This window comes from Anomalospiza imberbis, chromosome 1 (assembly GCF_031753505.1).
Source record: "Anomalospiza imberbis isolate Cuckoo-Finch-1a 21T00152 chromosome 1, ASM3175350v1, whole genome shotgun sequence".
NCBI lineage: Eukaryota > Metazoa > Chordata > Aves > Passeriformes > Viduidae > Anomalospiza > Anomalospiza imberbis.
The window spans coordinates 40646968-40665658 of record NC_089681.1 but is presented as its reverse complement, the minus strand read 5'-3'; the positions used below and the strand labels follow the sequence as shown (position 1 = coordinate 40665658).

At 35.7% G+C, this 18691-nt stretch overlaps 1 protein-coding gene across 2 annotated transcripts in view; it reads right to left on the bottom strand.

The window, feature by feature from the left end:
- Nucleotides 1-4050: 4050 nt before the first annotated feature.
- Nucleotides 4051-18691, bottom strand: part of PCMTD1 (protein-L-isoaspartate (D-aspartate) O-methyltransferase domain containing 1) — a 41114-nt gene continuing 26473 nt past the window's right edge. The window contains exons 4-7 of one of the 2 annotated variants that reach the window (XM_068189045.1): nt 11324-11495; nt 10781-10801; nt 9646-9769; nt 4051-6695 (exon numbers count right to left, since the gene is read on the bottom strand). In XM_068189045.1, coding sequence (XP_068045146.1) covers nt 6325-6695; nt 9646-9769; nt 10781-10801; nt 11324-11495 — 688 coding nt within the window. In that variant the 3' untranslated portion in view covers nt 4051-6324. The remainder of the gene's footprint in view (nt 6696-9645; nt 9770-10780; nt 10802-11323; nt 11496-18691) is intronic. The other variant, XM_068189054.1, reaches the window with a different exon arrangement.

Sequence of the window (18691 nt, the reverse complement as noted above, 5' to 3'; positions counted from 1 at the left end):
TTTGCTAGATAGTGAGGTTGGTTGTTGCTGCAAATGCTGAAGGTAGGGCTGAGATCTGTTTGTGGCACAGCTCGATTATCTGGAATGGACACAAAAGTCTTGCTGGGGCCCTGGGCAGCAGAGTGGCAAGCACGGCTCTGAGGCACTTTCCTTCAGATTACACCTCTTTCTCTGAGAATGTCCTGAAGGGTCCTACAGTGCCACACGCTTCAAAATATAGTGTCTATTTGTTTCACAAGTCAGGCCTCCCAGCCTATGCCTCTGCTCCAAGCAGGAAAGGAGCAGCAGCACCGTGCAGCAGGAACAGCAGCTACTGCATTACACATCTGCAAGTCATGCACAGGCATGGGGTGTGTCAGCCACAGCAGTTTTCTGCACAGCTGTGCTTTCCTCATGTGCACAGATGCCCAGTTCTCAACATAAGGCCTCAAGTAAGGATTAGGCTGGAGTCCAAAGTAACTTTGACAGCTGAAGACATTGAATACCTAATTACACAGCTAGTCAAACCGTGACTGACCCTTTTGCAGTGTGGCACCTTGAACGGTTATGAATGAAAAGCTTTATCCACACCATCAATTCTGGAAAGGTCTCGGATTGAATTAAAGCACAACTCAGAAGAAAACCTCTTATACTATACACCTACACAGGAATTTCAGAAAATTATTTGGAAAAATCATAAAGACTCTTCTGAGACTGACGACATTTTGCAAAAGTGTATCTAGGAAAGTTAGTCAAAGAAATATTTCACTATAAAAAAAATCAATGTAGATTTTTTGTCTTTTGTAACAGCGGCCAGTGCCTAGCCTTTGTTTCCGAAAGACAATGCTGCCCTCTTCTGGCATCCTTGATTACACACAACATTCTAGATAAAGTTCTTCAACAAGGTAAAAAAGCATTTTTTAAGGAGGTGCTACTTTTGACTGTGTGGAAAATAGACACGTCAGGTTTTGAGAAAAACAAGCTAAAACAAGCCAAGTGCCACAAATAAAAAAACTTAGTTTTTTAGGCTGTTGTTCTAAAAAGGTCTCTACTATTAAGAGACGACTACTGAAAGTCAATTGTAGAGAATTTGTTAGATGTGGAGCAAAGGGTAAAAAAGTAGTGCTTTACATTGTTGCTTTTATTGACTACAGCACAAAATCATACTGTACCAATTAGTAAAGGGAAAAACTGAAGGCTGAGACAAACAATAATGTTAGAAAGATTTAAACCAGGTATTTAAAGTGGTTAAAACACAGAGCAGACTCTCCTTACAAGCAAACATATACAAAACCTATGGATTGTACAGACAAAATAATGGTAAATGGCAGAAATGAAAGATTTTTTAAAGAGGAATCAAAATTTGCAGCTAATTTTATGATATAAACTGCTCTGTTTTTTATTACTGTTACTGTTTATTTACCAATAATTTCCCCATACAAATTACTCCTGCTCCTGTTCCAACCCTGAAAAAATGCTTTTTGATCACCAAGTCGAGATATGAAAGCTTTTTTCATGCTTGTGTAGCTCTGTCTCATATGTATAGTACCGACATCGCCCATGGCAGGACAAACACCAGTCTCTCTGGCTGATCTGTTGTCCATAGGTAAGCATTCACTCATTCATGCTTGTGTGGCACAAGCCTAGCCTTATATAGGTTAAGAGTAACACACTATTATTGTTGTAAAAAAAAAGCTATTTATCATTCTCACATGATGTTGTAATGCAGAAAATGGAGCCCTGGTCTGAGAGCAGAAAAAATGAAGACACAGGAGGCAGCAAGGGGGTCAAGGTGTGGGCCACCCTGGGTACTGGAGATTCTAAGGCTATGCAGAGCTCTAGAACAGTTAGGTTTAAAAATATGCAGACCCACAACTTGAAACAAAACACAGTATCTAACATATACAGATTATCACAAATAGGTAACTTGAATACAAGATGGGAGATGCAGAACAGCAAATGAAGACGCAAGAAGCACATTATCCAACACACAAGTGACTCCCAAGGCAATTACAGAAGGGTAAGAAGGAACCATCAACGTGAACCAAGTATTCTGCCCACAAAAGACGGCAGAGGTGCAGAACGCTGTGTTATCCTCTCTAGTTGTGAATCTAAAACTCAAGGGAAACAAAGGGAGATTGAACATAACTCCAAGAGGAGAATTAGAAATGAAGAGCATGTGCTACAGTTTTAATTGCATTACTGTAATATCAAGAACTGAAATTTAACTCTTCATATCTATTTGCCTGCAAGGAACATTTTTGTTTGTAAAGATCATCCATGGAAGCAGTAGAGCAGCAGGAAACCCTAATGAATTATTTTTCAGCCAGGAAAAAAAGGCTACCAAAATGGAAAGGAAACTCTTATAAAAAACAAAAACCACCAGCATTTAGTATGTAGTGATACCTATAGTTCTGCTCTTTTCTCTTTATGCTAAAATCATGGCTAGTCATGAATGCATGAAGAAACAGTGACAGAAAACAATGCAGTGCCTTTGCTTCTTTCTAGCATCGAAGTATTTTGCAAAATACCATAGCAAGGTATTACATAGATTCCTGGCTTGCAGTAGAAGACAGAGCTTTAAAAAGGATGTGCAGGTTCCCTCGTCTCCCCTGACAATTCTCTTTAAAACATCACAGAATATGAAGGATGACAGAAAACTCTAGAAAGAAAGTATTACCATCATGCTGATAAGCACTGATAAATCAGTTAAGATTCTTGCTTCCATACTGGACATAAATGTGGTACAAGCCTTGTGGCTAAACAAGCCAGCTTTACTTGAACAGAGTAATTCAACAAGCTGACAAGTACACTGTGAAGATACAGAAGAGAGACAGGCACTGATCAAGGCAGTCATCTAAGTTTTACTGAAGTTGTTTTACTAAAACATCACAAAAACCACACACCTTTAAAGCCTCAATGTTCCAGTTACACTTCAATGACCTTCTCAGAACAAGTTTATGGAAAACGCCTCATATATGATTCAAGTGTTGTCAAAATAAGTAGCAGCTCATTAAAGTGAAGTTTAGTATACACACCTCTAGGAAGAACATAGAACACCACTCCTTTATCTTTTATAATTGATTAGTAAATCACAAAGCCTTCAGCTTTACTCAATTACATGAATGATGGAAGGCAACACTCTTGAGGACATATGGATAAATATTTAATGAGCTAAAACAGCTTTAATCAGAACACAGCACACTTGATTACATTCCCTATTTGTTTTCAAACTGGTAGGCAAAGATGCATTTTAAAAAAGTAGTTTAGAGAAAAAGAATACAGGATTAAAAAAAAATAAAACAAAACAAAAAACCCAAGACTTAAGTTGCCTGCACCTGAACAAGCAATAGTGCTCAGCCAAGCACAGCTGTTTAGGCTCACTGCAATGAAAATTACTCATTTCAAATTTCTGGGAGGCAGCTGCTCAGTTTTTCCTGAATGACATGGGATTAAAAATTCATGTCTTTTGAAAAGACAGCACTAGTCCTGGGTCCTTGTCCAGACCAAAGAAGATAAACCCCCCTGAAGTTCCAATTCATCACACCCTTCCTCACAGTCATCACAATTATAGGCTGCTCATCAGCCTACCTGACCTACCTTGAATCTTTCCTCTAACTGGCAATAAAATAAAGCTGCAACAAGGAGTTGAAGAAGGAAGTGTGATGCATTGGTTGCTCACCACCCTCGCAGCCCTTATCTCCAAGTTTTCCTTTTATTTTGAGCCAGATAGCTGCTCAGTTGAGGATTAAAAAAAAAATCAGTATTTATGGAAAAAAAAAATAAAACATGGAAATGTTCTTCAGTATATAGCTCAAGTTTAGCTTCTGGTCTCTCCAGAGGAAACTCTCCACACAAGTACTTCAAAAGTAATGCTGAGACCAAAATACCTTTCCCTGTTTCATGAGTAACATCTCATCTTTCAACCTTTGAAAAAATTCACATTTTAGTGAGAATATATACTTCTGAAATTCAAGAATAGCCTTTATTAAGAGATTACTGACCTAATTATGAAACAATTTGTACCTGAATTTCCAAATAACTGAAAATACTTCCACAGAAACACAGAAATTCAAGCAAGCAGAAACCACAAAAAACCATTTTATTGCAACAACGTCCCCATCATCAAGTGAGATGGCAGAAATTAAATTTTAATTAATTTTGCGTTTCTACCTTTTTATTTATGTAAATATAAATTCAAGAGTGTAAAATAAATCCACATATAAAACACAGAGGAAACATTCTCTTTCAGTGACTCCAAAAAAAACTTACATACTGAAGATTCATGACAAGTCATCTACTGTCCATTTTTCCAAGTATACAGGCATGAAAGAATGCAGAAGTTTATTCTCAAAAATCATCCTGTATAAAGTCCTTGAAGTATTTAAGTAATATTTAGTAATCTCATTCTTGAGCTCATGGATGTAGATTCCAAGAAAGGAGACAAACATTTCAAACTTCAGATTATTTAACCTCCATCTAAAATAACCCACTGAAAACAAGATTATGTTCAATTCTTATAGCTGAAGCATCACAATTACTTTATTAGTATCCTTATTTTGGAAAACTACTTCTTATAAGGTTTTCCTGCTTTTAAAATAAAGTCAGAATATTTATTTCGAATACTTTTGCTTACTTATACAGTAAATATATTGCGGAAAGTAACTCCACATGCTGGTACAACAGGCCTTCATGAAATTCCATTTAAACATTACTATGATGTACCTTAAAAACAGGGACTACAGCATGAAATGCACCAAAAAGAGTCAGTGTCATGGGACTGTGTCTGACCTTCCTTCTGAGATGCAACAAGATGCTAATGTATTTTGAAGTAAATAATGGACTGCTAGACTATTTGGAATAGGAACATTTACTGCTTTAGAAATACGTGATTATTTTGTTCATTGTTTTACACAAAAAGAAGTGTCACCAGTATTATAAAATGTATAATGGGGGATATTTCAATGGGAATGTTTTTCATAGGGTCTAACAATCATACATTTCCTATGATTGTGGTTTTTGATACTCACACATGCCAAGTTCCTAATAAATGGTTTACCATCATGGTTATGTTACAACAGAATGAAGAAATTAAGATGGTAAAAGCAAAGCTAAAAATGAGAACTGCAAATAACGTCACAACTAGAAGAGGAAAAATCATTGAAGGATTTAAATCAGCACTATTGTGGGTCCCCACAGTTGCACTGCTACTCTTAGGTTTCCAAAAGATGCATATGATTTTATAAATATTTTTGTGCTAAGAGCCATGCTCAGAAACAAAATATAGGCTGGCACAAGTCTACCTTCTTGAAGATGCATGTTAAGTATAAAATTCACTTACTAAAGTGCATTTGCTGAACAAATTCTAAGTTCTACTATTATAGCTATCCCAATAAGCAATACAAACTAAACTTGGTTGAAATTCTACCTCTACTTAAAAGCAGTAAATATAGATGACTGAAATCTAAATTACAATCTTGAGTTACCAGACTTTTTGACTCAATGCTGTGAGCTCTAGAAATAAACAAAATGTACTGTCCTATACTTCCCACAAATGAGGAACTGCCTCTAGTTAGAAATACTGACAGTGTAGAATGGAGTTAAGTTTAAGCAGAGCTGAGTAAGCAGAGCTTTGCTTCTTATTCAATATGGTGTTTCTTTAAGGCTCTGAGAGAAGCTGTTGTCGCAAGATCTTTTGGCAAAAGATAAATGCAGAAGTAGCAGGGTCATCTGACATTTCAGAACTTGTATTTTCATATTTCACTAAAGCCAGCTCATTCAGTGTCTGTATACATTTATTGCACTTGTGTTGTTGGAATACTCTATACCAACATAGTAATAATGATTGCAACAAAGCCATAGTAAAATAAACTTTTAAAGGGTCTGATTTGGACATTAGAAGGTAAGTGTCTGCATGTTTAAAATGTTTTCCTAATAGTAATAAATACAGACAAATTGTTCATCAAGTCAGATGCACATGTTTAACCAATTATTTAGCATATATAAAATTTCACTCATCCTTTTATCAATACAAATCTGTTAGGGATCAAAAAAAGACTTACCATGCAAAATATTGATTAGTACTGCATAATGGAATATATATTTCTATCAGAGTTAAAACAGCATTTTCAAAATTTAAAGAAAAATAGACTTTTAAAAAGGGATTCTACTGTCGAATGTAAGTCTTCCGTGTAGCAAAGACAAGATAGAGACAAGTTACCATTTATCGCTGTACTTCAGTCTTGATGAAAGACTAATAATAATTTGTCCACCTACTTCTTAATAAATGCTACATTTTCAAGAATAAAGGAACTATCAGTAGGCATTATTTCTACTTAAAACGAGTTATTTTTCTCTGTAATAGGTCAAGTATGCTTTTAAAGATTCGGGTAATGGTAAACTCATAATTTTCTCTCTCAACAGATTTCGAGGAGGCTCTTCTGGCTTCAAGGCCTCACTGTGATCTTTATCCTCCTCCTCTTTGTTATCATCTTCCATTTTTTCATCTTCTTCACTATCTAGAGGCTGAGGAATGAGCTGATTACCAACAAACACATAGGTGTTAATCCTGCGTCTACGGCATCTCCTGCGTTTGCGTTTTGGAGGAGCCTTCTGAGCAATACCCTTGGCTTTCATCTCCTCGTTTATGAAGTTTCTAAGAGTGCGTCTGATATATATCCGAGCTAGGTCCTGGAGGTTCCTAACAGCACATGGAGCTAAAATGAAAGAAAAATAAGTTGTACTAAGTGAAACTTCCCTCTAGCAAAAAAACCCCAAACTAGCTGCAAGGCAGGGAGACTAATGTTCAAAAACAATTCAAATGAAATTTTAGTAAATGACACAATATGCAAATGATACACGGTTAGATACTATCACCTTGACAAACCCTGTGGAACAGTCCAGGAAACAAAGAGGTCTTTTAACAGATGTGCAAGATCAGTAGAAGCCATAAACAGATCAGTAAAATAAATGTAAGAAATTACACAGCAATACTGTTACTTTTTAGCACCTGGCATATCTTGGCACCTACTGCTACCACTGTTAAGATCCTGTTGTAGGAAAACACTTTTTACCCTTGTGCCACATTTGTTTAGGCAGGTGCCTTTCTTCTGCCTCCTCCTTCTGCTCACTTCCTACTGAATCTAACTGATAAGGGAGGGACATGTCTAATTCACAAGTGACAAACCAGGTAAGCCACCCGTATCTTTGCAGCAGAAGAGGAATCAAAATTACTCAAATCCTAAAGGGAGAAAACCCCAAACCAACAAGTAAAAAAAAAACAGATCTCTGTTTTCTAATGACTGCCAGGTGATGACAAAATATTGCTTGGCTGCTGGACACCTGCCCTAGATGAGATATGGATGGCTAATTGCAAGGAATGCAAAACCAAAAAAGCATACAAGCAAAAGCTGAAGCTTGTTCAACTTTCTTACTTGTCACTTTCCTTCCTACAGAGAATACCATAAAATTAACAGGGACTGCAGCAAGGAAGAAGTTACTGAAGAAATAATTTCAAAAATAACACTTCTAGAAAATGCATTCAGCTATAAAAGCTCCTGATGTAGTTTAAAGAAGATATGTGTTACATACAATGGCTACAGCTGCAGACTCATTAATTTATCTGAGACAGAAAGGATATTAAGACTGACAATACTGATTTCAGATCATGCCAAAGAGAGGGGAGGGAAAAAAAAAAAGGTCCCATTTTTTTATTACAACATCAGCTCAAAATTCAAGAACAAAACCCTATCTAACCATCCAGAACATGTTATAAGTTCAGGTGAAACAAACCATGATTGCAGACTGTGCCAATTATAACGAAAGCAAACATTTTTTAATGAGAAGAGCAGGATGCAAAATTTTGGATATTTACTGTCCATGTATTTCCATTTGTCTACTACCAGTGAACTGCATCCTAACCAATAACTACATTGATAAAATGAACCTTTTAACAACACCTCTGTAGTTTTCTACAAAAAAAAAAATACTCTACTTTGAGCATGGCTGACAGATATTTTACATGAGAGTTATTTTAGTCTACATATGTGTGAGAAAGCATTCAGGGGTTGTCCAAAGTATGGCACAGACTCTATGTTCACTTAGTAATGACATCTACAAACTCTGGCTAAAGTTTACAGAAGAAGCATGTTGACTAGCCTACTTTGAACTTTTAAGATAAATTATAAGCCTGTGGATTTGAAACAAATAGAGAATGTTACTATAAAAGAGAAATTAGCTAATTTTTTGTTGTTGTTGAAGTTCAGCACACTCCCTTTTACACCCCTCACACTTTCCATGTACACCCAACACATCTACAAGAACATTTTTGCTTCATTTATAACTTTTTAAATAAAACCAGATCCACCTGAGCAGTGAAAAGAAGCCCATCTCACTGATCTCATTTTGCAGTGCAACTTCAAGCCTCTAACTTTTTTCTTTCAAATGTGAACAATACCACATTTGGTTGTTTTTTCCTCTTCTCACTAAAACTTCATTTTGAAATTATAATATAGGAAACACCTTTCTTGTACTACCATTCAGATCTGACTGTCCATGGTCTGCACTCCTCATTCTGAAAATTTAGGAATGTTGACAGAAAATCCTCTTTTGTTCCAGGGAACTAGGTTATATAAAATCATCGTCAAATTTGACTACCCACCTCTGTATTTCATTGTTAGATATGACACAACCTATGTATTATGGATGGAACAGAGGAAAAATAATCTTGAATTAGTAAATTAATTTCAGGAAATGACTTCTGAGGGCTCAAACCAAGTATTAAATCAAAAAAATTAATTATTTCTGCACAGAAATAGATTACATAAAGGAAATTATCTTTATACTTTGCATTAAAAAAAAAAAGTACCTATCATGGCAAGCTCACACACACTCAAAATTCAGATCAGCAGTTGCAGGCAATGCAAGCTGATAGGACATCCTGGACTCCTGAAGGGCTTATATCAGTTTCATAGTTAAAATATGTTATCTTTTGGGCTCTTTGTTGAGTTTATTTAATTTCCCACATGCTACCATAGCTCTGTGTTCTACTCCTAGCCCTGACAACTCTAACAGAAAACTTCAACTCTATGCTTTTCTTTATCAGCTTTTTCTCCTTTCCTGTTAATCATCCTATCTTACCATTTAGAAACAGGTGTACTTCAAAGACTTTCTAAATGCCTTTACTACCGTTGCTCAAAGCATTGCAGCTAGAAAGCCAATCCCCATGACTAATAACAAACAGCTAGGTATGATTATATCCACTGCACACAGACATAAAGTATGCTTGGGCTTATTAATATCCTATCATACCACAGCCCCAGGGGGAAGAGAAAAAAAATTTCTTTGGTAGACCATGAGAAAGTTAGCACTAGGAGGGACATAATATTAGCTGGCTATTTTATCAATACCACTGTAATAGAGAAGCTGAGAAAGGAAAAGGTGGCTGGAAAAGAAGCTGGAAAAATTCTATCACTTAAATTACTAACTAAAATTCAGAATATTAACTGTGAAGCAACACAGACCATACACCAGAAGCACAAAAACGTATCAGTGAGCTACTGCTTTGCTAAATGGAATGTTTCTACAGCACAGCCTCTCAGCTTTCAGACCTCCAACATCAGGCACTGTATCATCCCTGCAAGCCAAAGGGAGGGAGCACAAACTTACGCAGTCCTACAGTGTCATGTTTGCCATTGTCATTCCTGTTTGGTTGCACTAGTGGAGCAAATGAAACAGCAAGGATATTCTTACTTTCCCATGTGTTCTGTCCTGTTCTCAAGATCTGTGTTAGCTACAAAATAAAACCAAAAGAAATCAGTGGTTACAATTTTGTCAGTCAATACTGTTCAGATTGGTTTCAAACACACTGCTATTTTGTTTTGCTTCAAAATTAATGAATTAAGGCTGTTTTAGGAACAGAAAGGACTTTGATAATCCTTGAAATATCACTTGGTCACTAGAGTACTGAGTAAAGCTCTTTGGTAATGGGAAGAGATGCAGCTGGAAAACTTAAGGCCCTAAGGTAAAAACTAAGGTAAGTTTTGTTTTTTCTCATTTTTCCAAAAGATCAAAGAATACTTTAGATTGGAAGCAACCTCTGGAGTCCTACCCTCCTCCTTGAACAGGGCCAATTTCAAAGTTAAATCAGAAGCTTTTCTGAGTAAGTGAAAAAAGATTGAGATTCCCCACCTGTCTAGGTAACCTGCTGTAGTGTTCAACCATTCTTACTATGAAAAACTGTCTTCCTTATTTGCAGGCAGAAAGCTCCCTTGCTGCCAATTTGTAATGTTCTTTCAGTATGCTGTGCATCTGTGAGGAGAACTGGACTCCTGCCTACCAGGTAAATTCTCCACCTCTTCAGGAAGACAACAGGAATTAAACATTTCCTTGGTGTTCTTCCACAAGCTACATTATCTCAGATCTTGTAGCTGCTCCTCACACTTAATATGCTCTAAGCCCCTATCCATTTGTATATAAGGTAAAAATAGTAATGGTTTTAATTTCTCTCTTAATTTGTGGCTACTTTTAAGTTGAATTCCATCAATTTCAACTGACAGTATCTTAGTTGAATAAATAATGAAATTCTTTATGGAACAGAATCAGGCAGGCTATACTTAAATCCCTTTGGTATTTTAAGAAAGCAGATCAATAATGTGAGAATTCTTTTTTGAAAGTAAAGTAACTAACATGCTTAACAAAAAGCATTTTAGTAATAATCTGCATTTAGGAGCACATCAACTTAAGTCACATGATGTGCCTTTTTCAATTTCCTTATTAGTAAAACAGGGAGAATAATACTTACCATTGAGAAGCCTTTTGAGGTCTAAGGATGAAAAGTGATAGAAGTGCTAAGTATTATTAAAATAATATGCCCCTGATTGAAAAGCATTAAATCTAACATGGGAAAGCAACACTAAAAACTGCTGTGAATACAGACATTTTTCCTTCATTTTTTTTCCTCCCCTTGGGACATTTCCCACTAGTCATAGTTATTTTGTATTCTTTGAAATCAATTGTCCTGGTTTAGAGGTGGTTTCTTTGTTTTGAAGCACTGACTGAAAATGTCTGTGTGACAGGGAAATTTCAAAGCAGTTCTGGTATAACACAGAGGAAATAGCATGAAACAGACTGTTAAAAGCAGGATATTGATGCTTTCCTACAAATTTAAGGGAAAAAACTTCAAGACTTCATTAAAAAGATAGTATCTGCTAAACTGCAACAATACATCAAATGAAGGTATCATTAGTTGAACATTAACTTAGTCAAATATATTCTCAAAAGCATTCTTTAAATTACATATTTCTTATACTAGAAGATAAAAAGGGGAAATTGTCACTAAAGTCACCTGATCTTCTATAGGCATTACTAAAATTCCTCCAACTTTCAATAAAATTTTCATGTAGTTTTCATGGTCTTTCTGGACTCCAGCTCCACAGTAAATCCGGTCATATTGATGACTGTCTGAGGCTATTTCCAAACAATTACCAACCACAAAGGCAGGTTCACAGAACTCAAATCTAAGGGAAAGAAGAAAAAAAGAAAGAAGGGATGCTTTTTAAATTAGGATTTTTAAGAAAAGCCAGTCCACATAAAGACAGAAAAATGTATTTCGCATCTTCCCTTGTATCATGAAGAATGATTAGCATGCATAATTTAAAAGTCTGTATTAAGACATTACTTTGAAAGTAATCTGTTTTTTTGCTGCCACATCAGGAACCACTGAAGAAAAACTCTTGCAGTTACAATTATGTATTATGCAAAACAGAGAAAGCTTCAAAACATCACCTTCCTAACTCCAAGCAAGTGGATTCATCTGAAGAAATCTTAAGCTATATGTTACAACTGCTACTAAAACAGTATGCTTATCAATGAGCAATATCCAGGCTGTTGAATAAACATTGAAAAGTTCATTTCCTAGTAGCTCCCCTCCATTTTCTATCAGTTAGGGTCTATTTAAAGGCTCTTTATTCTGTACCTCCCAATTTTCCACCGTGAGCCCAATCCACTTTTCTCAAAAAAGTAATTCAATGGAAGTCTGACATTTTTTTGACCACATGGAAAGCAAAAAATACAAGATTCTTTATCTCAGAAACATCTCATTTTCTTCAGTAAATGGAAGCAATACAACTGCATTTTAGTGGACCTAAGTTTATAACACAAGTTGCAAGGACTGTAGGTGTTCTCTGTCACTGCATAAAATACCAAAGGAAAAATGCACAGGGCAGTACTTTATTGCTAGAGCTACATTTATTTGCCACAACACTGTTATTTTCGGACATTTTTTAAGTCTCTGAAGCATGTTACTGCTTCAACTTTAACACCATAATAAAATATATCATTTTGTAAAAAAAATCATGCAGTGAAAAACTGTACATCTTCCCCAAGCATTTAATATATAAGAGGAGAAGTTACAAAGTAGCTCATAGAAAGGATTAATGGTTTTCTTTGAAAAAATTATTACATAAAACCTAACACCCCTGTTGTTGCATGAAGAAGTTCATAAACTTCATCTGGCAGTATTAAAGTCCAATGCATCTCAAACAGCATCCAGAAGGAATGAATTTTCTAACAACTTCAAATACATGCAGCCATTTTATGAGCTTTATGGCTGGTTGTCAATGGAAAATAATTTTTCTTTTTGCTTGGCCCGCATTAGCAAATCCCAGTACAATACCTGACAACATTCAAATCAATATTTTTTCAGTTACAGTAAAGTTGGCAGCTTTCACTGCTTAGGGATGAAGCCTGTAAGGCTTGGCTTTCTGATCTAGAGCGCTGCCATTAACAAATCAGGAAACTGAAGTTTTTGCTGGAAGTATATTTTTCCTCTCCAAGATGGGATGCTTGATCTTGAAAATACTCCAATGCTTCTTTCTTTGACTAGTGCAGACAAAACCCAGAATTTTTTTACAACTACTGCATGGTTCTCTCTCATGCACTTCTTGTGGTCAACAGTCCAAGTTTTCTTTTCCAAACCCAGAGGGAAGGGGGAAAAAAAAGAAAGCTACAAACAACACTGGTCAATTGAAGACAAAAAAGGGATATGGAAGTGAAGTAGGGATAAATTGCCGTGTTGCACAAACTGAGAAGGTGAAGCTAGACCGGCCAGAACCATGGTTGAAATAATTCCAGATTAATACAGAAAGATCTAGAAATGTAATAGACAAGGCAGAAAATGAAATCCAAGACACCGGTCAATCTGCTGAAGAAGCAAATCTCATTCCGTAAGCACTTGGGCTATCATGTTCCTTCCTACATTTTCTACATTCCACATACAGGTCAAACAGGCAGTTCATGCCATAGTTTTCATTTCAGATTGCCTACACTTTAAATCAAGAATTAACATATCAATTTAATTTGAAAGTTTGAGCAAAGTACTTTTCTGGGCTTAAAAAGTAAAGGAGGGAGGGGGAAGGGAGAGAATGAATATGGTACTTTTCCAAAAGGCAGTTTTAAATCTTGGACCCCCACAACTTTCACAACTTCTTACCATCTCAGAATGCTTCTTTGAAACCTACCAAATTTATTACCAGATAATCCTGTTTCCACTACTAGAAACCACCCTAAAAGCTCATGAATACACTGGCCACACCCTCTTAAAACAAGAAGGAACACCAAACTATCCAAGGAATACAAGACACAAGAAAACCCCATGAAACATTCCCCAGACAAAAAATACTCTATACATGAGCTGAGGACAAAAATCCACAGTAGTCTTTACTAACAGAGTAAAAGCTAAAGATAATTTGTCATTAACTCCGCAGCTTGCAACCAGTAGGGTACAAAGTCCAAGTAAAGACACAGAAGCAACTTAACACACTTGTAAGACTAAGATGGGTTAAGCACTAGAGACCAACTCTGTCTATAGGCACTTCAGATTGTCTGGACTGTGTTCCCTCCATGCTATTAGCAGAGTTTTGTGAAGACACAAAGCTCATGACCACAACAGCTGTTCATTTGTTATTCCATTTACTTCAAAAAATACTTTCTTCCTCCACATAGTTTTTCAGTTAGTTTCAACCCAGTCTGTCTTCCTGACAGACTTATTTCCCACAGCAAACAAAACACTTTATTGGACTAAGTTACATGTAATTTCTGAAGCTACCTCTTTAATCCTTGCCACATGAAAAATGAGGTCCAATCAGCTCACCTGGCTGTGCAATGCTCACCCCCAGCTGGCTTGAACTGGTGTGCTAGCTGCTGGTGTGCTGCTAGTTCACAACTGCCACATGTAATTCCCTGTTACCCAGAAAGGTAAAAGTGGTAGAAGAAATGGGAGGAAAAGGTGATAAACTGTCTCTGGTAACAGCAACATGATTGCTTAAAAGCCAATCCCTCTTCATTTGTACTTCTCACAAAATTATTCAGAAATTACTGCTTCATGTGTTAGGGTATGAACAGTGACTCATACCAGATATACCAGAAATACAAGAAAAGCATACTGCTTTCCTGCTTAGTAGAGCACCACAGACTTTCATGGACTAGTTGAGTTGTAGTGAACAGTGAATCTCGCTCCTCCACACTCCCATGAAATGTAGAATTCACTAGTGATGCAGCAGGACTCTTTCCCAGATCCCTGAACCTTAAGATGATTTTGATTATACACACACCTCTGAATCAGAAAGAGCTGAACATGTACAATTTTCTTGTATTTATTCAATCCAGTAATAAGATATGACCTTCGAACACAGACTGAAGTATAATTCTGAAAATTCTTTCTGCTAACTTGCCTACGTAATTTTCCAAAAAAGTAAAGTTTAGATTGGTTTTACTCAGGTATATGAGACCCCATCAATTGATCAGGAAATGTTTTAAAACTTAAATAGAAAGGTTCTACAAATACAAGGAAGTATTCGGTATTTAGAATACCTACCAGGCGCATCACAAGCATGTTAGTCTTACAGCAGGAAAGTAGTATCAACCGTATTAGGTCAAGTTTCATTTTAAAACAATCAAACCCCAATTCTTTTAGTCATAGTTTTCAGTATATCCAGAAAGTTTATTTTATTCCTATTGCATCTGGGGTACCAAAACAGACCAGATATTACACTTCATTCTGTGTTACATGGAGCTACCTTTTATTAATACTGATGAAAATAAAATTGCTTCTTGTTTTATTGTCAACACGCAGTATTGACAAACATGTACTATAACTATCAAGAAGAGCTAGTATTTCATTTAAACATTTTCCAAGCTGAAATGCAACTAAATATTGCCAAATATTCTTTAATGTTTGTTCACCTCTACCATGTGACCAGGGTGGCTTTACAGAGCATTACATTGGTAACATGAAAAAAACCTATTTCACACCAGATAACAAAAAGAAGGGAAAAAAGTGCTGGAACTTTCTACAAAAGTTTAGTCACTTCAGGTTCTTCAGTTGAATCTGCCATCTTCATTACAAGAGAACCAACAGCCAAGAACACAGAAATTAAAGAGTTCCCATTACAGATAACATGGCAAAAGAAAATCTCTGTTTAAACAAACACTTGCCACAGAATAAATGTAAGCACACACAGATCACATGTAGCAATGGCCCAAGATAACCAAGCAGCTTCAGGCATGTAAGATTTTTCCATGGAATAGGCATTTCAAGTTCAAGGCAAAGGTACTTTTCTTCCAGCTAAAATTTAGAAAAAAAAAAAACCCTGTAGAATTTAAAGTGAGTTTTTGCCTTTGCTGCAGAAACTTAAGAAAATTATCCACCAACAGACTGTAACTGCTCATGTTTTTAAGTTAGATTCCTGATAGATGGCAACACTGCAAAGTATTACTACTGTAATAAAATAAACAACCATTCAAAACATTTACAGCAAAGACTTATGGATAAGTTTGTTGCTCTTGTATCCATATCCACCAATCTAGTATATGTGTCATAGCAAAATACTAAATAATGAAGCTGGAGAGTGTAACACTAACCTAAGATAGTAGCTGGGATTTTTTACAAGGGGATTCACTGGTTGGTCCTAATATGACACCTACCTATGAACCCTACCTTTAATTACTTCCAGCTCTGATTATGTGCAGGACACCTCTTGGGATAAGCTCTTCTACCTATACAACCTCCATGAAAGAAGGATGTTATGCTGATGTCTTGTGAAGATGAAACTACGTGCAAGGAGTTATGGACTGTCTCCTTTTTTGTTGTTTTAAGTGGTAAACATACTTGATTTTTTTAAAAAAATAACAAGGTCAATAACATTGGAGAAAAATATCAAGTAATTTGAAGGAAAAAAACCAAAAACTGTCAGCATCCGCAGATATGTATCTGAAGGAAACAGTAAAATATATTATGAGATTTTAAAAAGCAATATGGGGGAGCCACTTAAAACTATTTTTGCTACAAGAATTATTTAGTTCTTAAAACCAGCACCAATCCAGCCACATTTTACACCTCTCAACTACTACGTTCACATCAAAATATCATCTGACAGTACACTTCTGCCTATCCCCATAATTACTAATCACAAGTCACATCTCTCAGCTTACTGTTCACAGCCCTTATATGGTACGAAAATCCATGTCATCATGAATTTGGTATGCTTTTTTTCCCATCCACAAACATTTCCTTTAGTTGGTCAACTCAAAGCTCTAAAAAGCCTGAATTCACACTCACTACCACCAAACTGCTTTAAGTAATTCCCTTCCAATGTAAAATTTATTTAAATTTAGGGCACAAAGGGCTACCATTCAACTTTACTAATGTATAAGAAAAGGTTGGCAAATTGTTAATATTTGTCATGTGAACTACCGTGACACTACATTAGAAGAAAGAATTTCACACAAGTCTTTGTGGGAAAAAAAAAAACCAAAACAACATATCTTAATAAATATTTCAAAACAGAATAGTAAATCCAGCATAAGAAATTATGGAATTAGCTTTATATCAAACTACCCTTAAACCATCAAATACATTAATAACCAGACAGTGAAATCAATCTGCAAAATGCATAGAGTCTGAAAATATGTGATAAAACATTAAACCATTTTCCTTACTGTGATAAGGAAGTAACACTTATTTTTGTCCTATACTAATGCACTTTCACCCTAGTTCCAATATACTGCTGGCCATACTTTCCTAAAATGGAAAGTGTGGAAAGAAGGAAACAAAACCCCTACCAGTTATGGCACATCTGTTGGTGAAGAGAAACAGACCCAAAAACTGGTGTATAAAGCTACAGCATTTGAAAAATGAGTTCCCATGCTGACTTAAAGACAAATACTGAAAAGCTACACATCATTTAACCTAGAAAGGTGTGGCTTCTTTGTGCAGTTGCATTAAATATACCATCTCAGAACCGCCTTTATGTCAAACAAGAATTTCCTGAATCAGTAATCTTAGTCCAAGCATACCTATAACATAATGTTTAAACACTGATGAATTCACTGGAAAAAAAAAAAAAAAAACTTTGAAGAAGTTTTCAGATCATTTAGTAAATTTTTCAGGTTTTAAAACTTTTCTTCTTTGAAAACAACAGATGAATATTCATATGGCTTTAAGTGACATAACATGCCACAAGAACATGCAACAGATTAATGAAATACTTTTTGATTTCCATTAGTCTCTCTCATGTCACTTGACTGTGAAAATGCTTTAGAGCTAACACTAGTCAGATATAAAGGTAAACAATTTTTAGAGAGTGCTAATTCTTTTCCTATGAAGTGGGGCAGTATCAGGGCAAGATGGCAAGCTCTTTCCACTTTTTCTCAAGCTCTTTCTCCATTGTTCATTCTATCTTATTTAAGTATTTTTCTAAGCTCTCAGAACTAGACTTTGGTTCCTGTACAAATTCATATTCATGTACTTCTAGCATGTTTTGCTGAGAAGTTACACACCTTTCACCCACTAGTATTGCTGATACCTTTTGCATGTATACTAGAAACACTAGAAAACAAATCAAATATTACATCTTTGAAAACCTCTAATTGTAGACTTCATTTTAAGTCCCTTATATCCAATTGTAACAGTAATTTTAATCAGCATTACAGTAATAGCCGAAAGTGATGCTTCTTAAATTTCTATTCAATACTTTTGTCCTGGACATTATTTCAGCTTCCACGCAATGACACAGAAGGAAATCTGTATCTCTACCTCACTTACACTTGTCATTTTTCCATCTCTGAATAAAACTGTCTTGCTTCTTAGCTATCTTGTTCCTTATTTCTGATATTCTCATCAGTTTCACTGAGTGGACTAAAGTACATTATTCAATCACTTCTGAAGAAAAAGTCAGACACTAGTTCTTAAAAATACTTATGACTCATGACAATCTTCCTTCAACACAAATTTACAAAATCTAACCTCAATAATATAACTTCATTATATTACATCCAAACTTTGGTAGTAAAATGAAAAGTAATACTGAAGGAATACATTTCAGCAATTCCACAGAGAATATTAGGAAAAATGAACAGGCATAGAGAAGCAAGAAAAAACTTGTCAGTTCAGTTTATTGTAAAGGCCCTATGAAACCCATGGAAAAAATCTAGAGAAAGATTTGCCAGTTAACAAAAACTAGATAAGTATTTTCTTTCTATTTTTACTGAAGCAGAAAATTATTTTATAGGCTGAAAAGTTAATATTTTATAATGTGGATTTTTGTAAAACGACAGCTTTTATAGGAGCCATATACCAAGTACTGTCATCACTTGTTTTAATGTAAGAAAAAAATTAAGTACTATCAAAACTTGTAGACATAAGAGATTTGCAACT